The 24,715-nt window shown below is 35.1% G+C and overlaps 2 protein-coding genes across 2 annotated transcripts; one reads left to right on the top strand and one right to left on the bottom strand.

Annotated features, from left to right (window-relative positions):
• The first annotated feature begins 686 nt into the window (after positions 1-686).
• LOC119767085 (mantle protein-like) lies at positions 687-1,324 on the top strand. Its single transcript, XM_038254621.1, has 2 exons — positions 687-736; positions 794-1,324. Exons 1-2 carry the CDS (start codon positions 731-733, stop codon positions 1,313-1,315), a joined length of 528 nt encoding a protein of 175 aa, XP_038110549.1. The 5' UTR covers positions 687-730; the 3' UTR covers positions 1,316-1,324.
• Positions 1,325-4,770: 3,446 nt separating this feature from the next.
• Positions 4,771-5,447, bottom strand: LOC119767084 (mantle protein-like). The gene is made up of 2 exons (XM_038254620.1): positions 5,401-5,447; positions 4,771-5,343 (listed from the first exon to the last, which is right to left on the bottom strand). The coding sequence occupies exons 1-2, from the start codon at positions 5,404-5,406 to the stop codon at positions 4,822-4,824; spliced, it is 528 nt and encodes a 175-aa protein (XP_038110548.1). The 5' UTR covers positions 5,407-5,447; the 3' UTR covers positions 4,771-4,821.
• Between the last annotated feature and the right edge of the window lie 19,268 nt (positions 5,448-24,715).

The following is a 24,715-nucleotide window of genomic DNA, read 5'->3' as shown; positions in this document are numbered from 1 at the left end:
CAAACCAAAACAAACAGAAAAAATAACATAAAAAAATCCTCGAGCTTAATCCCAATCAAGCCTGTCAACCTCAATTCCCCAATCGGACCCAACTCGGACGAGCTTTTTTTCTCTCTCTCTCTCTCTGTTGATTGTATGTGTGACAAACGTTGGTGTGCCCACTCTGTATGTGTGTGAGTGTGTGATTGGTGATATTCGCTTTCAATTACCTCGATATTTACTATTCTTTTCTTTGGAGAAAACAACCTCTCGGATTTCCGCCACCTCGTCTAACCCGAACAGTTCCACATACTAAATTCTCTGGTTAAGTGTATTTGTCGTTCTGGCCAAACACACTGTGAAAGCATTAAATTAGCTTTGTTTGAAGAAGAACCAGCTGTGATGTTTGAAGGGGGCAGCATATAAATTTGACTAATCACATGACGAAATGGGACACAACTCCCACGCCAAAAAATGGGGTGAACTGCTGGAAGTTGTGTGCGATTAATTTGAGTCAAACTGTGAAAAGTTCAATTAAGTGCATCTAGACGACCTTCACCGCGAAAGACAACCGTTGATTGGATCTTCATCGAATCAACAAACCGTGCAAGAAAAGTGATCAAAGCACAATTGCGATTGTTGAGTAATTTTAACAATATAAAAACCGCCCAAACACCTGCTAAGTCATCAGTCACTTGCGATCATCTCACCGGCTTAGTTCAGTCCAAAAATCACTCGAGCTTACAAAGACATGAAGGTAAGTCTGAAGACCATATCGAATCTTCGTCCTCTAACGTTCCCCGAATCTCAACAGGCATTCGTAGTGTTGTCCATGGCCCTGGCCATCGCTTCCAGCGCGGCAGTCGACTCCTCCAAGAAGGACAAACGTGGCCTGTGGGAGTTGGACGATCATCACGACTTCGGTTTCAACGATCATCACCACGGAGAAGTGGTCGACGTGCACCACAAGGAGATCATCACCAAGAACGTCCACGTGCCGTACCCGGTGGAGGTCGAGAAGCACGTGCCATATCCGGTGAACGTCCCCTACCCGGTTGAGGTCGTCAAGAAGGTCCCCGTGGTGGTGGAGAAGAAGGTCCCGGTCTACGTCGAGAAGAAGGTGCCCGTCCACGTTGATCGTCCAGTTCCGTACCCGGTTGAGGTGAAGGTCCCGGTTGTTCAGAAGGAGTACGTCGAAGTGCCCAAGCCGTACGCAGTTCATGTCGAGAAGCCCGTCCCGGTGTACGTGAAGAAGCCGGTTTACATCGAGAAGCAAGTTCCGGTGACCGTCCACATCAAGGAGGTCCACCAGAAGAAGCACTGGGGACTGTTCTGAAGACGCGCGGTTGAGTTGACTGATTAGTTCTAGGTTGCTAGTCAATATTGTTGAGGAATTTTGCCGACTTGAAATTTTATGTCTGAGTTGGAGATGATTCCAAAATGATTTGTTGAATAAAATGAATTAAAATCTGTATAAGTTTTTTTGTACTATTTTGCAGTGCTGTATTCTGAATTGTTGATAAAAATAATTTAATTCCTTTTCAGTTTAAGAAAATATTTATTTTATATATTTATTGAAACATTGTTAAAAAAAACTTTCGATTTCTATTCAGAAATATATCATTTGTTTGTTAAATTTTGCGACAATAAACATCAACAATTTTCAAAAAATCAAAAGATATTTCAACTCAAACATATTAAAAATGATTCTAAACGCAGGGGAATGCATTTAAAATTTGTTTCAGCTGATTGCACTTAAATTTTCATTGAAATATTGAAGTTTTTTGAACAAACTATTTTTTGCCCCCTGATTTTTCGGACCAACTTTGAAGGGAGGGGAGGAGGGGGGTGATACAAAAACCATAATAAAATTTGTAGCAGCCTTAAAAAATCGAAAAACTAATTTTTTTTAGTTAAAATTAAACATTAACTGGCTATATCTAGAAAAACGGAGCACTTTGCACACAAAAGAAACTGTTTAAGTCACTTCGAATGCAAATTTGATTTTACATTGACATGTTAAGTCAACAAAAAAATGTAGTAAATTTCAATTTTTCAAATAAACTTTTTTTTCCAGATTGAATAAAAAATAAAACATACTGAATTTGAGAAATCGTTTTTTTTTGTCAAAAATAAGTTATTGAAAAAATTGACCTTTTTTTCGTGTACCCATTTTTCTGAATCGGCCTCATCAATAGCAACAGATTTGATGAAGACACCTAACTGATATGATTTTTTTTTTCACAAGATACAGATTTTCGAATATTTATTTAAGTTTTCACACAACTTTTTAAACAGATTCAAGTTTTATTGAAAAGAACCTGAAATATTGCAAAATCATTTCAAGTCCCTTTGACCAAATCTCACCCCAATGCACAGTGGTCCAGATCGCAAAAAAGTGGAAAATTGATTTTCCGAAAAATGGTGATGTTTTGGAGCTTTAGTGTCTTCAGAAGAGTTGTTGCAAAAGGAAAGGGGCAACTTTTGATTTGGTTGAAAATTAGGGTGGTTCATTAGGGTGATTTTGAAAATCTAACTTTACAGGAATATTTTTGGGATTTTTTTCGTCTTCTAGAAAGTTGTTGGGCTTGCCAATTCAAGCAACTTTGTTCAAGACACCAAAATTTTATCTCATATTCTACGCCTTCTATGACCAAATTTATAGAAAGCATCTGAGCAAACCTTCAAAAATCAGTTTTTTGAACGTAGCAATTCAGGGTTAAGTTTTAGAGAAAAGTGATATTCAAAGCACCTTTAGAGCTCTAAAAAATGAACATTTTTATTTTTTGACATGTCAATTTGGACTTAAGTGTCAAAAGTTACAGTCATATTAAGGTAAAATAGATGCAAATTTAGAACTTAAATATCTCGAAAAGGTGCAAGCCAAATTTTAAGCACCAGGTTGCATTTGAAAAAGGAGATCTAGCACTACAAACGTTGAAAAAATCTCAGGGTTGTTTTTGTATAATCTCGAGATATCTTTATTTGAAAAAGTCTAATTTTCGAGGGAAAATTGTCCAAATATATGTTTTTCCATGTAATTTTACCCGCTGAATCTTAATCTGCCCTCAGAATTGTGCCAAAGTTAAAAAAAATCGATTTTTGGTCATAATTTGGGTTTAAATGATAATTTGACATGGAAACCCAAATCTGGTCATCTGGTTAGTTAAACAAAAAGCATTTTTATTATTTCATATTGAATGCTTCAATTTGTGTATATTCAAAGTACAAACCAGAAACTATTTTTTCTCAAATTGCATATGATGTGCCATAGCTTAGAAATACATTTTGAGTGACTGAAATCAGTTTTCAGTATAAAAAAAAACTATCAGTAAGAACAGTAAAAGTTAGTTAACGAAAACGAAGTTGACTTTATAGCTGTCGGCCACCATTGCTAGTACCAACCACTAGTGTCTTCCTTTTTATCTACAAGGACTTCGCCGCCCTGGGCTCCTAAGTGTATGAAAGTATGGCACGGAGCGACGGCGCCGAATACCCATATTTACACAAAGAATTTTAGAGCGCCCGCCGCGGGATTTGAACCGGCGACCTCTGGATTGGAGTCCAGTGCGCGGACCGATTGATCCACACGGGCGGGATAAAAGTTAGTTGGTGTTCGGAATATTTGGCTAATTTAACAAAAAATAACATTGCATTACCAAAATCTCCCTCCTCAAACATAATCCCTCCCCAAGAGTCCCAACTTTACCACACACATAGCGAGTTCCACTTTCATTCATCTCCCGCGTTCGTTCCGAAAACAGAGTGTCGCCCACGAACCTCCCCCCACCTTAGTTGGCCATGTCAATCCATCCGACATCGTGTCCACACGAGTGCCCTCGGTTTGAACCGGGGACAACTGCGGCAGCGTCCAGACGAGCCAGAGAGATAGACCAGTCCGAAGGCCCATTTGTCCGCGTTGAGTTGAATATATTGAAATAATATTTATTTTTCATATTATTCCAGTTATTTGTTGGTTCACAAGCGATTATGTGTGTCTCGTTCGGGGTGGCTCTCTTTTTTTGTGGAGGTTTTGGAAGGGATTTCGGAGGGAGGTGGTCACTTCTATCGACAATCGGTTGTGGCCAACGGTACTAGGCAGCACAGACGAACTACCAAATGAATAATTGAAACGAAAAATATCCACGAAAGGACCCAGTAATTTGGTTTGGACCGAACTGAACTGAGTGCAAACACACGTGTGAGTGTGGGGAGCCAGCCTGCCACGTGGAGTTGATGGGGGGAAATGTCGCACTGATTCTCTTCGGTCCAGGCCCAATCGAGGGCGTAATTGTTCTATTATTATTACGAAATACACTCAGGCCCAGGGAAAAGCGCCGGCGAAAAGGCCGGCCACGACGAATTATTGGGCCATCCATATTGAATAAGGGGCCCAGCTCGGATAATTGCAGATGAGTCCAATTTGTGACGTAGAACTGGCCAGCAGGTTGGTCCCTCTTGGAAGTCACGATGGTGAAATTGTTCCGAGGAAATTCAGGTCGCCTTTAAATTAGTGCACTTGTGGCATGTGCAATGATTTAAATTGCTTTCATCGGAAAAAAGGAAGAATGGAGGTTAAAAACCTTTTGATTTAAAACAAATTGTCTGTAATTATACTATTGGTGGAGGAAAGGTTTGAGGACACTTTATGTCGTTCCGATAGAGCAGGATTTAAATTATTGAAATTTGCTAATGACAGCTTATGATTTTAAACTTCAATACGCTAAATACAACTCACATTCATTGTTTTACTTTTTGTTTATTCAACAGACCGTTTTAAAGTTGGCAAAATTCCTCAACAATATTGACATATAACTAATCAGTCAACTCAACTGCGCTTCTTCAGAACAGTCCCCAGTGCTTCTTCTGCTGGACCTCCTTGATGTGGACGGTCACCGGAACGTGCTTCTCGATGTAAACCGGCTTCTTCACGTACACCGGGACGGGCTTCTCGACATGAACTGCGTACGGCTTGGGCACTTCGACGTACTCCTTCTGAACAACCGGGACCTTCACCTCAACCGGGTACGGAACTGGACGATCAACGTGGACGGGCACCTTCTTCTCAACGTAGACCGGGACTTTCTTCTCCACCACCACGGGGACCTTCTTGACGACCTCAACCGGGTAGGGGACGTTCACCGGATATGGGACGTGCTTCTCGACCTCCACCGGGTACGGCACGTGGACGTTCTTGGTGATGATCTCCTTGTGGTGCACGTCGACCACTTCTCCGTGGTGATGATCATTGAAACCGAAGTCATGATGATCGTCCAACTCCCACAGGCCACGTTTGTCCTTCTTGGAGGAGTCGACTGCCGCGCTGGAAGCGATGGCCAGGGCCATGGACAACACTACGAATGCCTGTTGAGATTCGGGGAACGTTACAGGACGACGTTACTTTATGTTCTTCAGACTTACCTTCATGTCTCTGTAAGCTCGAGTGATTTTTGGACTGAACTAAGCTGGTGAGGTGATCGCAAGCGACTGATGACTTAGGAGGTGATTTTGGGCGGTTTTTATATTGTTAAAATTACTCAACAATCGCAATTGTGCTTTGGTCACTTTTTCTTGCACGGTTAGTTGATTCTTTGAAGATCCAATCAACGGTTTTCTTTCGCGATGAAGGTCGTCTAGATGCATTGAAACATTGTCTCTTGCTGGGATGTTCCACTTCGCCAAATATAATTATAGCACAAGGAAACTAATCGAATATAAATAGCTTCCAAATGAATGACCTTTCCTTTTCAAGTGCCAATCTGTCGGGATACATCTGCGTCCTTTTTAAATCTCCAGAAAAAAAATAACAACCAATCGTTCATGACAATGCAAACCAATTTGTGTTAAAAAAAACTGAAATCGACAGTAAAAGCCCACTTCAGCCTGGCGGCTGCTGCTGACCCTCTCTCCAAGTGGGTTTTCTGTTTTTCCTCTTACAAATTTTCAACCCCTTGCAGCACAGTCACACAAACACACGTGGCTGTAACTGTAACTAACCACAACCACTTCACCAGCTGCCGCTGCGCTGGCTGTTCACAATGCTTTTGCGAGCCATTTCTCGATGTTTTGTTATGATTTAGTGAAAGCAATTTCCATCTCTTGTCAAGTGCACACATCGCTGCGCGAAAAACCGCCCCCGCGTGCAAATATTTACATCCGGGAGGAGGAGAGGAGACGGCAGCTTCAGCTAAATAAAATAAAAATAAATCTTCCGGCATTTCCACCTTCCGCCGCGGCGTGAGCTGAGAGGTTGAGATCCCTCGTAAGGACATTCTGATGGTCCATCAAGGTCTAAAGGAAAAGGGGGAAAATGTAGAGAAAAAAAAACTTCTCCAGCATCCGACACTGACAGATTCCCAACCAGAAAAGCAGCTGCGAAAGGAGGAAGAAGTTTTGAAAACCCACTCGAGAAAAGGAGAAACAGCGCGCGAATACAGTTTTCCACAAGCCAGGAGGAAAAGAAAAACATCCATCAAGAGGACCCAAGCCGCCAAACATCTCAAACCGGAAAAAAAAACATTGTACTTTTTAGTGTGCCCACCGACCAACCAACCATCCAAGTAGTCTGACTGACTGATGGAGGGAGGAAAATTTTTCGCGCCAAATGGCCCTCGAGAGTGTCTCGAAAAGTCGTCGTCGTCGCCTGCTGCTTTCTCCGGGCTTCCTTCAAGTGTTGGCGAGATCTGTCTTGTAACCGTTTCGAGTTGCACTTTTCCGGGCTTTTCCCTTTGATGGAGTGGAGCCTGGTTGGCTGAAGGAAACGGCCACGGCAGTCCACCATCATTAACGTCACTTTGGGTTAGAAGGTGGGAGGAGGATGAGAAGGTTAGGGTTGGAAGGTGTTTTTTTAGTCACATTTTTTAACATTGTCAAAAAATGTCGAATTATTACATCCATTTCCAAATTAAGAGTTATTTAATTGTTCTTAAAAATAATTTTTGTTCCAATCAGGCGTCATCAGGGTTGACATTGAATCTGGGGGTGAGATTGGGTCTTACAAATTTCGACATTTTTGTATGGCCCAATCGCAATGGTGATCTTTTCCCTTCTGGAATCGATTGCTTAGTAAAGGGAAGGTAGTGTATCGTCACAAACTGTACCTTATCACGACACCTTAGGGAGGCGACCTATGGAATGTTATCATTAACCCTAACATGTTAACATTAAGTTGAGAATGAAACTGCCACTGAATCCGCTTTGTAAATGCCGGCCCCAATACTCTTCAAGGGTGTTCCCCTCAGGAACTGGGAAAGATTTACTTTTTACTTACAATCGCAATATTTGTTGTCAATATTGTATTCCCAAAATGAAAAGATTTCAAATTGTCTGTAAATACAAATACAAACGTTGTACAATCAATTGTACATGTTTTTTCAATGAAAATTCAATTTTTTGGAAATAATTGTTTCGCTCCCTGAAACTTGAAATAAAATTTGCAATGGCCCAAATAATATTGCATGTCTAAAAACTGTTTCGTGTGGGAAAAATAACAATATCAAATTGATTTTATTGTATTTTTTTTTGTTATTAATGCTTTTCTTTTATGTTTTGAGGATTTTAAAGTAAACATTTTTGAAATTGTTTTTGCTTAAATTTTAAATTTATTGATTCCTTGGATTGCTTGAATATTAGTTTGAATGCCTAATAACATACTAATCAAATTGATATTGAACAAAATAATACATTTTTTACTTAATTCACGGTGTGTTTCATAGAACAAACTAAAGATATAAATTTTAGCAAGTCGGAAATTTGGCACTTGGGGTATACCGAAATATATCGTCGGGGGGTCTATAGCAATTTGTTTATATATTTTTTTCCAGTTTTATAGAATATTTCTTACAGTCAGTAGAAAACGATTGATTCATGTTGATATTCTTCGAACATCTTATAAATATCACTTGAGGGACTTTGAATTACGTATTTGAACAATATTTGACCCGCAATAAAAAATTTCCGAACAAAATTTTCCAGATTTCTAGCTTTCTTTTAAATAACCCGAAAATCCTTGCTGGAAACCCCAATGCGTCTGAATAAAAATCTTTTCTTTGCATAATTTATCATGAAAATACATCAACATATTGGCTGGATACAAATTAGAGCATTAAACAATGCAAAAATTAGTGTATTTCACTTAAAAGCTGTTCATTACCCAATAGGTTCCCAATGTAATATTTTTAATTTAGTGCCTTATTGCTCCGTGACATTTTAAATTATTTTCGAATCAATCACATTTTAGAAAACAGTTTTCTGAACAAGTTTCATAAAAAGTTTTTATTTTGATTCAAAATAGGCAGAGATATGTCCGCCCAAGCAACACACTTTGTCAGATAAACGTATTTCCTAACTGGTTGTATAACCAATCCGCCTCGTTATCACAACTTGTTCTACAACTCCTGTGAACTGGAAAAAGCGCACTTTTCTTTGTTGTATAACTTGCCAGAAAAAGATGCAAGTTATCAGAGTAAGTTGTACAAATGTATTTGACAACACTGTGCTATCTAACAAGAGATTCAACGAAAAAAGGGGGCGTGGTTTACGGCTGTGATGTCAAATCAAAGCGCACACTGGAAAGGAAAGTTAGATTGAAAACAGCTATCTAACCGTCGACTAACTTACATGTAAACAAACGTTTCCTATTAAAATTTCAATCAACGACGAAGCTAATGAAAAAGAGTACGCTTGTTTCTGCAAGATTTATTTAAAATAATTTGAAATTGAATTAAAAAAAAAAGAAAAACAATCATGGTGCGCAAGTGATTAGTGTGAAATTCCTTGCGAACTTTTAGATTTTCCTTTTTTGATGAACTTCCTCTTTCCCAAGATTCGATCCGACGACTTCGACGAATTGTTGTTATCTCCATGGCAGGTCCAGGCGCTCTTCCGCATTGCTCCACGGGGCTTCATAGTAAATAAGCTGACCTAATCGTCAATAAGAAGGTTACTGTCTGTTTTGTTAGCTAAAGAACGAAGGCTGTCATTTGAATTGAAGTTATATAAGCTTGTTTCAGGTCAGTTTTTATAACTGCATTATATAACTTTGTTATAACAAACCATTTGAACTGTCATTTCGATTACCGTACCACGGAGTAATATTGAAAATCGGTTTGATTATGATTTGTTGTTTTCTCTATCATAAACTCTATAAGCTGATAATTTTTGTAGCTTTTACCAGCAAAATGTTTACAAATTAATCGGTCAACAATTAAAACTATTGTAATCTTCAATGAATAAACATTATTGAAACTGAAATTCCTTATGTACAAATTTACTCCACCTAACAACACGCAATGTCAAGTTGAATATGTATGTTGAGCATCAGTTATACTATCTATTCTCCGATAACATTTGTGTAACAAAGCGAGATAACCTAAGGTGATTTGTAGAATGGTAGGCCACGCCCATTTTTCAGAAGATGCCGTCACATGACAATGTTGGATAAGCAGTGAAACAAACAGGGCAATATTGTTTTTATTCAACAAACTGTTTTCGAGACATTGCAGATGAGGGAACAGCATCTTGGCATATCAGCACTTGGACGTTCAATTACAGCTCATAAAAAGTGTTTTCGAGTGAAATAAAGTGATAAATAGCTCAATAGGAAGTGAGCAAGTAAGTTTTTATCAAAAGTGTTCCAAAATAAATAATTTTAATAGTGAAAATAAGCAAATTGGATGGAGTTAGGAGCCAGTTTAAATTCCCTATGTTGTGTGTAAAAGTTGCAAAAGAGTGAAGTTGACTGTGTTTTAACACTTGTATGGCACACATCTCATGAGTTACATAAGTCAGTAATACAAGTAGTGAAACAAACTGATATTTAACTAACGTTGACATTTTTTCTCGTATGTTGATCCAAAACAGCTATCTAACTATTATTCAACAGTCGACAAGTTATGAGTGCTACTTGGGCGATTTGGTAAAATTCTCCAAAATTTCTGAATTTGATTACTTTTAAATAATAAACGCCGCCTACTCAGATAATTGCAATGATTATACATTTTTTAATCACCAAAATAACATTAAATTAAACATAATTCATTATTATTATTTAAAAGCAATTAATAAAAAAATAGTGGTCTGTGTTCATCATGTGAACGATAATTCAATCCAGAAATTTTGGAGAAAGTCACTTTTTATTTTTAGAAACCGGGCCTATCTCTGCCTATATTTAACCAAAATCGATAATGATTTATAATATAGCATAAAACAAAAAAATCGGATTACGACGATTTCTTCAGCTTTGCTTTGCAATTTTTTTGAGTACAAATTATTTTAACTGTGTCACTTTATTTTTATTGATAACGTAATTCTTGAAAAAAAAAATGTTAGAATTAGATTTTCTTAATTATTTTTTAACGCATGATTTTTTAATAAATCGTTGTGTTTTTCTACAGATGTTTAAAATGTTTTGAAAAAAATGTCAAATAAACTGCCAACAAGCCACAAGAGCAGTTCTCTAGGATTTCGGTCATTCGATTTTTTTTTTTATTTTTTAATCAGACTGTTTTTTTTTTGGTGCCTTCGGTATGCCCAAAAAAGCCATTTTGCATCAGTAGTTTGTCCATATAATTTTCCATACAAATTTGGCAGCTGTCCATACAAAAATGATGCATGAAAATTAAAAAATCTGTATCTTTTGAAGGAATTTTTAGATCGATTTGGTGTCTTCGGCAAAGTTGTAGGTATGGATATGGACTACACTGGAAAAAAATAATACACCGTAAAACAAATTTGGTGATTTTTTTATTTAACTTTTTATCAATAAAACACTATTTTTATTTTTTTTTATATGTTTTAAAGGACATTAAATGCCAAATTTTCAGGTTGTGCAAAAAAACATTTTTAATCAATACTGATTTTTTTCAAAAAATCGAGATTTTGGTCGCAAAAATTTTTCAACTTCATTTTTTGATGTAAAATCAAATTTGCAATCAAAAAGTACTTAAGTGAAATTTTGAAAAAGTGCACCGTTTTCATGTTATAGCCATATTTAAGTGACTTTTTTAAAAATAGTCGCGGTTTTCCATTTATTTTTAAATAAGTGCACATGTTTGCCCAGTTTTGAAAAAAATATTTTTGAAAAGCTGAGAAAATTCTCTATATTTTGCTTTCTCGGACCTTGTTGATACGACCCTTAGTTGCTGAGAAATTGCCATGCAAAGGTTTAAAAACTAACTTAATCCACCTATGTGGTTGGAGCCTTCCTCACTCATTACCAACAATGGCTGATTTGATGGGGTTGTACACAAATTTCATCTATTTTTTAGATCCGGAATTAAAAAGTACATAAATATCACTTAAAAGGCCATATCTCGAGACAGGGTTGCCAGATCTTTACTGTTTTGGACTCGTTGGAAAGGTCTTTTGATAATCTATCCAACGATGGGTCGGATGGTGGATCCGGACATAGTTTACATACATTTAAGTGAGATCCGGCTTCCAAAAAGTACATAAATATCACTTAAATGGCCATATCTCGAGACAGGGTTGCCAGATCTTCAATGTTTTGGACTCGTTGGAAAGGTCTTTTGATAACCTATCCAACGATGGGTCGGATGGTGGATCCGGACATAGTTTACATACATTTAAGTGAGATCCGGCTTCCAAAAAGTACATAAATATCACTTAAAAGGCCATATCTCGAGACAGGGTTGCCAGATCTTCAATATTTTGGACTCGTTGGAAAGGTCTTTTTATAACCTATCCAACGATGGGTCGGATGGTGGATCCGGACATAGTTTACATACATTTAAGTGAGATCCGGCTTCCAAAAAGTACATAAATATCACTTAAAAGGCCATATCTCGAGACAGGGTTGCCAGATCTTCAATGTTTTGGACTCGTTGGAAAGGTCTTTTGATAACCTATCCAACGATGGGTCGGATGGTGGATCCGGACATAGTTTACATGCATTTAAGTGAGATCCGGCTTCCAAAAAGTACATAAATATCACTTAAATGGCCATATCTCGAGACAGGGTTGCCAGATCTTCAATGTTTTGGACTCGTTGGAAAGGTCTTTTGATAACCTATCCAACGATGGGTCGGATGGTGGATCCGGACATAGTTTACATGCATTTAAGTGAGATCCGGCTTCCAAAAAGTACATAAATATCACTTAAATGGCCATATCTCGAGACAGGGTTGCCAGATCTTCAATGTTTTGGACTCGTTGGAAAGGTCTTTTGATAACCTATCCAACGATGGGTCGGATGGTGGATCCGGACATAGTTTACATACATTTAAGTGAGATCCGGCTTCCAAAAAGTACATAAATATCACTTAAAAGGCCATATCTCGAGACAGGGTTGCCAGATCTTCAATATTTTGGACTCGTTGGAAAGGTCTTTTTATAACCTATCCAACGATGGGTCGGATGGTGGATCCGGACATAGTTTACATACATTTAAGTGAGATCCGGCTTCCAAAAAGTACATAAATATCACTTAAAAGGCCATATCTCGAGACAGGGTTGCCAGATCTTCAATGTTTTGGACTTGTTGGAAAGGTCTTTTGATAACCTATCCAACGATGGGTCGGATGGTGGATCCGGACATAGTTTACATGCATTTAAGTGAGATCCGGCTTCCAAAAAGTACATAAATATCACTTAAATGGCCATATCTCGAGACAGGGTTGCCAGATCTTCAATGTTTTGGACTCGTTGGAAAGGTCTTTTGATAACCTATCCAACGATGGGTCGGATGGTGGATCCGGACATAGTTAACATACATTTAAGTGAGATCCGGATATATGTGAAAACACATTTTTATACATAACTTTTGAACTACTTATCGAAACTTCAATCTGTATAAAACTCGATCTATGGGACCCTAAACCAAGTCGAATGCAACAGGTTCGGGTCAAATCGGTTCAGCCAGTGCTGAGAAACATGAGCTAGTTTGTTGGTCACATACATACATACACACACACATACACACACACATACACACACACATACACACACACATACACACAGACATTTGTTCAGTTTTTGATTCTGAGTCGATATGTATACATGAAGGTGGGTCTACGACGTTTTTATACGAAGTTCATTTTTAGAGCAGGATTATAGCCTTACCTCAGTGAGGAAGGCAAAACAGGAAAATTGATGTTTTCTTAGTCTCACCCAAACAACCCACCATTTTCTAATGTCGATATCTCAGCAACTAATGGTCTGATTTACAATGTTAAAATATGAAACATTCGTGAAATTTTCCGATTTTTTCGAAAAAAAATATTTTCAAAATTTTTAAATCACGACTAACTTATCAAAAGGGCGTAATATTGAATGTTTGGTCTTTTTAAAATGTTAGTTCTGATTTGAAAATTTTGAAAATATTTTTTTCGAAAAGATCGGAAAATTTCACAAATGTTTCATACATTAATATTGAAAATCGGACCATTAGTTGCTGAGATATTGACGATAGAAAATGGTGGGTTGTTTGGGTGAGACTTAGAAAACATCAATTTTCCTGTTTTTAAACCTTTGCATTGCAATTTCTCAGCAACTAAAGGTCGTATCAACAAAGTCCGAAGAAGTAAAATATAGAGAATTTTCTCAGCTTTTCAAAAATATTTTTTTAAAAACTTGGCAAACATGTGCACTAATTTTAAAAAATGAAAAACTGCGACTATTTTCAAAAAAGTCACATAAATATGGCTATAACTTGAAAACGGTGCACTTTATCAAAATTTTAGTAAAGTACTTTTTGATTGCAAATTTGATTTTACATCAAAAAATTAAGTTGAAAAATTTTTACGACCAAAATTTCGATTTTTTGAAAAAATCAGTATTGATTAAAAAATTCATAACTCGGTCAATGATTTTTTGCACATCCTGGAATTTTCTGAAAAGTTGGCATTTTATGTCCTCTAAAACATATAAAAAAAATAGTATTTTTTTGTAAATCAAGTTTTAGTGATAAAAAGTTAAATAAAAAAATCACCAAATTTGTTTTACCGTGTATTATTTTTTTCCAGTGTAGTTCATATCCATACCTACAACTTTGCCGAAGACACCAAATCGATCAAAAAATTCCTTCAAAAGATACAGATTTTTTAATTTTCATACATCATTTTTGTATGGACAGGACATCTGCCAAATTTGTATGGAAAACTATATGGACAAATTACTGATGCAAAATGGCTTCTTTGGGCATACCGAAGGCACCAAAAAAGTTTCAGTCGGATTAAAAAATACAAAAATTAAAATTGAAGAAAAAAGACCGATTTCGTAGAGAATTGCTCACATGAAAAATTCGTGATTTTGAATTTTTTTAAATCAAGACTAGCATTTTAAATGGGCGTAATATTCAATGTTTGGCCCTTTTAAAATGTTAGTATTGATTTAAAAAAATTCAAAGTATTTTTTTTCGAAAAGATCGGAAAGTTTCACGAATGTTTCTTGTATTAAAATTCATAATCGGACCATTAGTTGCTGAGATATCGTCATTAGAAAATGGTGGGTTTTTTTTAAAGCGGCTCTATCTCAGAAACCCGAGGTCCAATCTTCAATGTCTCTTAGACAATTTTATAGCAAATTTTCTGAACTCTTAAAAAAAAAATTAGAAATGGTCACTTATGGGCACTATTTTCAAAAATTGAAAAACTATAAATATTTCGCTAAAATCAAACTTTCGGTGGCTATATCTTGAAAACGGAGCCCTTTATCAAAAAATCTGTAAAGTACTTTTCGATTGCAAATTCAATTTTGCATTAAAAAATAATGTCAAACTTGTTTTTGCATGAAACTTCGTTTTTTTCCAAAAATTACTATTTTTTCAAAAATTCATAACTCGGCGGAAGATTTTTTCACCATGTTTCTCTATGGCTCAAAAGTTGCGGATTTTTGTCCCTTAAAACATATCAAAAAATCTCGAATATCAAAAAATACGTATTTTGGGAAATTGAGTTTTATTGAAAAAAAACCTCCGTGTACCTATTTTTTCTCAAAAGTCCTCAACAATACCTACAACTTTGCCGAAGACACCAAATTGATCAGAAAATTCACTCAAAAGTTACAGCTACATTTACATACCATTTTTGTATGGACAGCAGCCAAAATTGTATGGAGACTTGTATGGGTGAACCATAACGCAAAATAGCTTATTTGGTCATAGGGAAGGCTCCCACAAAGTTTAAGTCAAATCAAAAAATACAAAAAATAAAAATGGTCGAAATCGGCCGATTTCGTAGAGAGTTGCTCAGTTAATAAATTCGCATGTAAAAAGTGTCCATAAGCAAAAATGATGTTATAAATGGGCTCAGTTCTCAAATTGTATGTAACACAACAATTCAATTTGAAAAGAGCACAAACCAAATAAAGTCGCTTTGGTTCAAGCTCTTTTCAAATGGAATTACTATACAGGCAAATAGGTTTTATTTGAAAGATTTTCAAACAGCTTCAAAACTTGTATTCTTGATAGGCATAACCATTAAAAAAAAATAAATTGCAAAGTAGAAATCTGGTTAAGTTAATTCTTCCATTTTCAATCAAATGGGATATTTGTTGCTTGAAATATCAATCAGATTTAATTCTAAGGATTTTTTATGATTTCTTAGGTATTTTATTAAATACTTTACCAAGCATTTTGTAATAGTTAATGTCCTTTTTTTAAATTTTGCCTGAAACACACAAAACCAAAAATTATAGAAGAAATTATGAAGATAACTTCTGAATTTTGTTCACAGCGTTTTTTGAAAATCATTTTTTATTGATTGGGTCATTGAAAATTTTATTCAATTTTTTTTTCCCCACAATCGATTTTTCTTTCGAAAAATACATTACAATTTTGTTTGATAAAATTTTCTGTTTTGGCTTCTTTTAGGTACAAATTTACGGTTTTTTTTTTCTTTTTTTACATTTAAACAAATACTTCTTAAGAGAGAAGCACCCTTAAAAACAATATTTTGAAACCTTAGAACATTCTCTATATTTTTTTCTCTGGAACATTGAAAATTGGGCAATTAGCTTCTGGTATACAGCTTCACAAAGTATTCGAAATGATGATTTTTGTCTAAGTGTCACCTTATTAGCCTGTAATTTTCAGCTAATGGTGTCTCGGAAACATATGGTCCAATTTTCAATTTCGAAATAAACTGATATTTTCATTAAAAAATCATTTCTTTTAAATCAAGCTTTACTTATAAAAAGGTCAACGAATAGACAGTTAAGACCAAATCATAAAATTTTCAAAATAGTTTTATGAAAAAGATCAGAAAATTGCCATAAAGCATTTTAAAATACTTTTTGCTTTAATATTTAGAAAATCACGCTTGAACTTATTTTTACTTTTTGTTATACTTTGTATTGCATGACAAATTTTTTAATCCAGCTGAATTCCCAATTTTTGCAACCCTATCCCGAAGAAAAACAAAAAGTTGAGCACTACTGTTTCACGTTACGCAATACGGGAAAAGGGGTTCGCCACACGACGACGCCACGATGCGGGTTTTGATGTACTAACCAAGTGAAGACCGATGAAGATGGATCGGTTATTGATGACACACTTGGCTGGCAGAAAATCTTCCGCCAAAATCCCTCACACATGTTTATTCTGGTGCTAATGGATCCGGAAATGGGGTCAATTAGTTCTGGAGAAAGAGTTGATGGTTTTGGAAAAAGTAAAGGATTTTTCTTCATTCGTATGAAGTTTGACGATAGTCTACCTTCAGGCGCTTTCCAATGTAAAATTAGCTCCTAAATTCAAGCAATTTCCGCGTTTATCTCAAACTTTCCAGTTCGGTTGATTGAACGTGTCCAAACCATAAAAGATTAATGCTCCTGCTGTTTTTGACCACCGACGACGTCGTCGTCTTCGTCCCCATCAGCCGTCAGTCATCGTCATCGTTGAGAACAAGTACTTTCGCCAAGTTTGCGCCACTTGAAAAAGCTCGTCGTCACTCGTCGTGCAATAATGATGTTCCCCTGCGCCAACTGGTCATCAGGAGTGGAAAGAACTTCCGTAAACTGTTCTGACAGCGTTCAGAGAGTTGAGGAATGACCGTGACCACGACCCCCAAACTGGTGACACTTTTGGCGCGTTCGTTTGATTCACGTCGAAAAGAGGGGAGGTGAGCTTGGGGATAAAAGCTTTTTTATTTCTTCACGCGTGCAGACTTATGATGCTGCATCGGGTGCTGAAAAGTTCTACCGGTTGAAGTTTGAATCGACAAGGAATGTGAGATTTTGGGGATGACAGAAATAGGGTTGATCAATTTGTCTAAACATTTATTTTTAAAATGAAAAAAAAAAATGAATTAAAATGTGATTCAAGCAGTTTGAAAAAAAAAAAACATTACTAGCTTTTATCCATTAAAATTCAAACATCCCCACAAACCCAATCAAATGCCACTACCGGTCCACTTATTTGGAGCATCCGAAATTCTTGCCAAGTTGCCAGTTCCAAAGCCAAATCGGTGTGGTGGCTCCGGTCGTCCTTGGCCATCGTCGACTTCGTCACGCCATCCATTCGTCTTGTTAGCGCAGTTCCAACTCTCTAGACAGAGAGGGGTGACGAGGGCCGGAGGTGGGAGGCCGACGACATTTCAACGCAAAATTTCAAGAGTGCCAAAAAGTGCTGTCGCCACAACGGAAAACAAACTAATCAAATGGAAAACGGCGATTGGAAGAAGAAGACTTTGTAGAACACGGAAAAAATGAGATGTATAACACATCTTGATACTTTTTCAAGCTCTCTCTGAAGTTTGGACTTGTTTTCTTACTTTTCTTCTCGGCAATCCAAGTCACGGTGGTGGTGGTCACTTTTGGGGCGATATTTTGTGATTTGAATCACTTCTTGTTTTCTCACCATGAAAAAGACAACAAAAAATGCTGTCGGAGCCGAAAACAAGCAAAAAAAAAAACAAGAGCCACGATCAGCCGTCGCAGCATCCCACCACAAAAGAAGAGAAGAGTTCATCTCATCCTCACGAGGCAGGTATCTCTCCCCAGACACGGTCGTCGCGCTTCTAATGCTTGTTCTACACGACGATCAACTAATTCTTGCACTCTTTTCGAGGAATCGCCTTTTCGGGTTTTACTTCGTCATCTTCGCCGTTCTGCACATGAAAATAGCAGAGGTTGAGGAGAAGAGGAAGAGGATGAGCAGGCACGACGAAGTGTTTAGTTGGTGTCTCTGTGCTCGGTCTCGTTTTGTGCCTCCGTGGTCGTCGTTGTTGTCGGCGTCGTTACGCCGTGCCCCCAGACGGTGGTTCTGAAGTGACCTTAGGGCAGATCGGGGAAGGATTCTCAGCCGGAGAATTTTCTAGTTAGAAATTTTGTAAAAAATAAACATCTATAAACATAAAAATTAAACTGTCGAATTGTGTGGAATTTCAATGTAAAGTAAAAAATGTTATTTCTCGCATTTTGTGTTAAATGCTATTTTTTGAAAAATAATTATTAGGCTCAGTGATTTTTCACGCTAACCGAAAACACACATTTTCTCGAAGCGTGAAAAATGCTAAAATCCAAGCTAAGCTAAGTGATTTTTCCAGCTAAAAATTTTCTGTTTTCATAGGGACCACCAAATTAAAACATAAAAATTCTTGAGTATTTCATGGGACTAAGGAAAAAGACTAAAATATTCCAGAAAAGGGCTGATTTTGAAATAATGAAAATATAGTAGTGTCCAAATCATTTAATCTTCAATAATCTACGTTTAAGTTCTCAATTTTCTTTGAAATACCTTTAAAATCAACTTGTTGTTAAATTGTTATTACATTGAAATGACTAAGTATCATAAGTAGAGGGTGACGAGCGGGAATTCCCGAGAAATTGACCATTTTTGGACCTCTCGATTCCCGGGAAATTCGATCGAGACTCCCAGGAAATATTAAACCTATAAATATTGAACCAAAATTATATAAACTAATCTGAAAAACATTTAAAAAAATCAAAATTGTTTAGAACATTGAATGTTCAATGTTCGATGTTCAAGTTCGAATAATGCAATGCTTCTCTAATCTTCTTATTCAGAAGGTGTAAATTTTAACTTTTCAAAATTTCCAATAACTATAATAAAGAGAAGCAAAAAAAAAAAAACGGATCCCAAAATTAACCATAAAAAATATGTAGCAGTTACACCCTAGAAATTAAATCAAATATTTTATTTTCAAATATATTTTTATCAATAATTTCTAAGAGGGAAAAGCTTTTTCAAGTTAAGTTAAATTTCCATATCTTCTCTCGAGCATAGCAATCATCATAATCTAGTTTTTTTTTGTGAACATTTGGGTTTACCTAGTAACTGTTAATATTTCTTCAATAAATGTTTACAGTTGAGCTTAAAAATTACAATAATAAAACAGTTTAATATATTGTTTTGAATCGTTGTTGATCATATTGCAAACTTACCGATACTGGCAAATTATATATCAGCTATATTTGTTTTTTTTTATATAAAAATCTAATAACAAGTTTGTGCAACTTTTGAAAAATCACTCAGTGCGAATAAAGATTTTTGAATATTTAAAACTACAATTTTAAGTCATAATAGCTCAAGAAACGTATTTGTATCTCCAGATTCAGAAAAAAAAGTCAAAAAATTTTATTATTCGATTCCCGGGAAATTTAAAATCTCGAGAATCGTCACCTAGAGGTCCCAAAAAAAAAAACAAAACAAAACATGGCGAAAAAATTCTTTGCCGATCTATTCATGGATATTTCACATATTTTCAAAATATTTGAAAAAGAGCCAAAAGTGACATTAAATGCTGCACGGCGTGTTTTCTACAACACATTTTTTTTTATAAAAAATTAAAAATAGTCATCGGTGCTTTCAATAGCATCTTATAAGACATTTTCTTAGCTTTCTGATACTTCAAAAAGAGAAATATTTAAAAAAATGCGGGAGGAAATTTTGAATAAACCTAACTTTCACTTATAAATTTTATTTTCCTTTCAAATATTATAGTTCAAAAAAAAAATTTAAATGGATTTTTTTTTACAATTCAAAACAGGTTAAATTTACATTTGAAACCATTGTTTATGTGAAATATGTTATTGTTATGCTTTGGTTTCATAAAATTCTACAATCTCACGGGACTCTGTTATTTTTTTAATGAATTAAAAAATTTGTTGTGAATATCAAAATTTTAAAAAGAGGGTTTTCCCTTACAAATTTCCACACAAAAATAAATCGCTTTGCGGAATGATGAATCCAAATCAAACACTCCAAAATTTGAAGAGGTTATTTGGGGTCTAAATGTAACCAAAACAAAACTCTTCTGATAGAATCGATTCATTTTGGAATTTTCTCATACACCCTAATACACATATGTTGAGTAAGAAGTAAAAAAAAAACAAGTAAAGAAAGAAAATTCAAAGATTTCCACGTTAATGACATCTTTTCATTGCTCGACATAATTGATTGATTTCATGACAATTTTATTTCTATTTTGATTAATTTTTTTGAAGACATTTTTGTCCATTTTATGATTTTTCAAATAATATTAAATTTAAATCATTTAAAAAAGTTTTAACCTAACACATTTTTGCCTTCCTCACCTAACTGAGGAAAGGCTAGCTATAAAATCACTCGAAAAACGAAATTCTTAATTTGACATCCTAGACCCACCTTCATGTATACTTATCGACTCAGAATCACAATCTGAGCAAATGTCTGTGTGTGTGTTGGGATGTTGATCAAAAAAATTTGCACTGGATTATCTCGGCACTGGCTGAACCGATGTGGACCGTATTGGTCTCTTTCGATCCGTCTTGGGATCCCATAAGTCGCTATTGAAAATTATAAAGTTTAGTAAAGTACTTCAAAAGTTATTCTTAAAAAAACGATTCTAACAAAAGTCCGGAAGAATGTAAAAAGGGTGGTTTTTGTAAGAAACCCCGCCATGTGATACATTTTTAGAATGGTATTTGAAAGACCTTTCCAAAGAGTTCAAAAGTTTGAAGATCTGACAACCCTATCAAAAGTTATGCGCACTTAAGTGTTATTTATGCACTTTTTAGAGACCGGATCTCATATATTTCGATTAAAACGTTGTCTGGATCTATCATGCAACCTGTCGATGGATAGGTGATCAAAAGATCCAACGAATTCAAAAGATTGCAGATCTGATAACCCTATCAAAAGTTATTAGCATATAAGTGCCCTGAATTATGAAGATCTGACTACCCAATCTGATGGTATGAATGATGAATCAAGTTGATAGAACACTGAAAGGTCCGCCCTTTTGGATAGAACTACCCTCTAAATGGGAGGAAGGCAACAACCACCTAAGGGTGGATTAAGTTACGTCTTTAAGATAAAATGCTCCCTTTTCTATTTTTTAGCAAAAACAAAGAAAATATCTGTTTAAAAAAAAGTTGCCAAGTAAGTCCATTTCTGAAAATTAGCTCTTTAATAATATTGGTGAGAAAATTCCGTACACTTTTATTTTTTTTAACAATTCAAAACGAACATAAAGTTGCTGAGAAATACAAAAAGATAAAAAAATATAAAAATTTAAATAACAAGGCATAGTCTTCAAATTTAAATGAAAAAAGTGTTTTAAAATGCATTTTACACTAGTTCAGTTGTTTTGCAATCATTAGTTTTCAAAAAATCTAAGATCTGACAAAAACAAAAATTGTATCGAAAAAAAAAGATTTTGCATCGAAAATTTTCAAAAAATCTTAAGATTTTTTAATAAACCCAAACATGCTAAAAATGATTTTAAACGCAGGAGAATGTATTTTAATTTGATTTCAGCGGGTTGCACTTGAATTTTCATTGAAATTTTGAAGTTTATTGTAAAAATATTTTTTTGCCCCTGATTTTTCGGGCCAATTTTGAAGGGGGGGGGGGTTACAAAAACTTTTAAAAATATTTGTACCAGCCTAATGAATAAAATAATTTTTTCTGAAAATAATAGGTTTATTCCCGTACTTGCAGAATTGCAGAATTTCTGCAGCTTCTGCAGAATTCTGCAGCCAACATAAGTCACTTTTTTGCAGCACGTTCCCGTACTTTTCAGCTCGCTCTCTTCATCTCTCTCTTTTGCAGAAGTTCTGCAAGGAGAGAAGCGGCAAAAAATTTGCCTGGATAGCGCGTTCCAGTACTTTTTCTGCAACATTGTACACAGTTGAGTGGATTTACTCAAACTGGGTATTATTTTTTTAATCATTTCAAAATATTTAAAAAAATAGTTAACAAAAAAAGTAATTGAAAGAAGTTTACCTCTAGAACTGGGACATTTTAGTTTTATGCAGCACAACGTTTTATTTAAAAAATCAAGGATGTAACTAGAAATCAATTATGCTTAGGTACAAATCATATATTAGAAACAACTTAAAAGTTTTACATTAGGTAAACAATTTTACAAATGAGAGTGGCAGGTACGTTTAATAAATATGATAAAAAAGACAAACAAAGGTTTTATATAGAAGCGACCATAAATACATGTTTAATAGCAGAATGTTTGAAAGATTATTCAGGATAACATAAATAAATTATGACTGGATGTCACATGAAAGAACAACGGTGACGCAGTAAAGTTTTTTAAAATTTATGAGTTTAGAACACAACAAATTGAAAAGCTACAGTTAAAAATAATAAGATAGAAACTTAAAGAAATTATAATTTCAAATAAAAGTAAAATTAAAAAATTCTGTAAATCAAAATGTTTAAAACTCAAATATAAATAAAATAGGAACAGTCAAAATTTCTAATCTCTAAATCCTCTAAATTTGAGTTTCTAACCTAAAATATGACTTCAAAAAATGTGTATTTATTACGATTCAAGATGGCGTAGAAATTAAAAGTTCAAGAATTTACGAATTTAGGAATTTAGGTATTTAAGAATTTAAGAATTTAGGAATTTAAGAATTTAAGAATTTAAGAATTTAAGAATTTAAGAATTTAAGAATTTAAGAATTTAAGAATTTAAGAATTTAAGAATTTAAGAATTTAAGAATTTAAGAATTTAAGAATTTAAGAATTTAAGAATTTAAGAATTTAAGAATTTAAGAATTTAAGAATTTAACAATTTAACAATTTAACAATTTAAGAATTTAAGAATTTAAGAATTTAACAATTTAAGAATTTAAGAATTTAAGAATTTAAGAATTTAAGAATTTAAGAATTTAAGAATTAAAGAACTAAAGAATTTAAGAAATAAAAAATTAAGAATTTAAGAATTTAGAAATTTAAGAATTTTAATTTAGGCAAATTATTTTTTTTTTTTGGTTCATAAAAGAATACAAATTGGTAGCACCGTTAAAGGTATGAATAATTATTTGCCAATTAAATTTACCTGTTATTTAACACATATATTTAGTATATTCCGAGGTATATTCGAAAAAAAATTGAAGATCAAAAATTATTCCTAAACAAATATCTATTTGAAATTATGAAACTCAAAAGTAATGTGTCTTTTAAAAGTCTTAAAAAAACATTTTTTTTATAGTACATTTTTTGTTGGAATACTAGTTGTGCTGTAATACTATGGCTTAAGTTATCAATTTTTTATCAGGTAAAAATATTATCACTGAAAAAATCGCTATATCATTTATATAAATGAACTAAGCCTGAAATCGTTAACATAAAAAAATAATTTATAATTACAACTTATAATAAAATGCTTAATTTCACCCAACTTGCAGATTTTATGTAAGCGTGTAGTCAACATCCACCACACCAAATTGCAGTAACTTTTCAACAAGAAAGAGAAGAGAGAGCTTGCAGAAAAGTACGGGAACGGTTTTGCTGCAACTTCTACCTCTCTCACTGCAGAAGTTCTGCCTGAGAGAAAAGTTACTTTTGTTGCAGAAAAGTACGGGAACGCTCTGCTGCCGTTTTTGTGCAGAATTGCAGAATTCTGCAGTACGGGAATAGACCTAATGTTCGCAAGCAAGTTGTTTTTGATTGATTTTGATCAAAAATAATAAATAATCTTGAAGAAAACATTTATGGATAATTAAGATTATTTCTATACATATCTAGTTAAACATGTTTGAATTCATTTCGCAAGAAATAAAATATTTATGATTTTTTCAACCAATCGAGTGATGTGAAAATTTAACCATATCTCTAACATGGCTTACCCTACCTAACTTCCCACAATTTCATTGTAAAAGGATTCGATACCTTGGTCGTCGCTGCGGTCAGTTCAACTCCGACGGCGTTACCCGGCGTAGCGTCTGCCAGCAGCAGCTTACTTGCGCAGATCTTTTCTGCTCTCGCAAAAGTGAGAATGACCAAAAGCCGTGAAAAAAAGAAAAAAGAACATCCCATTAAGTAGTTTGGAAATAGTGTATGTTGGCGACAGGAAGGTGGGCAGGGGGTCTACAAACACTTCTCGTTTTGCCTTCTCTGCTTAAGGTTAAGGTTCTGTCTAAAATCTAACGAGACGAGCGATGACCAGACCAGCGGACTGTGGGCGACATGGTGAGGGGGAGGTTGGGGTGAGGGGGACGTTTTTGTTGTTGGCGCTGGGGCTCAAATGGGATGACCAGGCGCAAATCGAATGGCCCCCAGGTTCAGTTCGATCAAATCGGTTTGGTGGGTGGAAGATGCTAGTGGAAGGGGTAAGAGCTCAATAAATCTTCGCATCAATGAGCGAAACGAGCTGAGCTGAACCAACAGCAGAGAGCCGGGGTCCATGGAGTTTGGATCCACCAGAAGAAAAGACGAAGATGGGACCGTTTTTTTTCTGTCCAGGTTTTGATTCTTCTCTAATTCATCACCATTGCTTTTTAGATGGATAGTCATCGATGGGCTGGTGATGATGAT

This window comes from Culex quinquefasciatus, chromosome 2 (assembly GCF_015732765.1).
Source record: "Culex quinquefasciatus strain JHB chromosome 2, VPISU_Cqui_1.0_pri_paternal, whole genome shotgun sequence".
NCBI lineage: Eukaryota > Metazoa > Arthropoda > Insecta > Diptera > Culicidae > Culex > Culex quinquefasciatus.
Note: the sequence above shows the minus strand (reverse complement) of the source record. Positions and strands in the feature narration are given on the sequence as shown.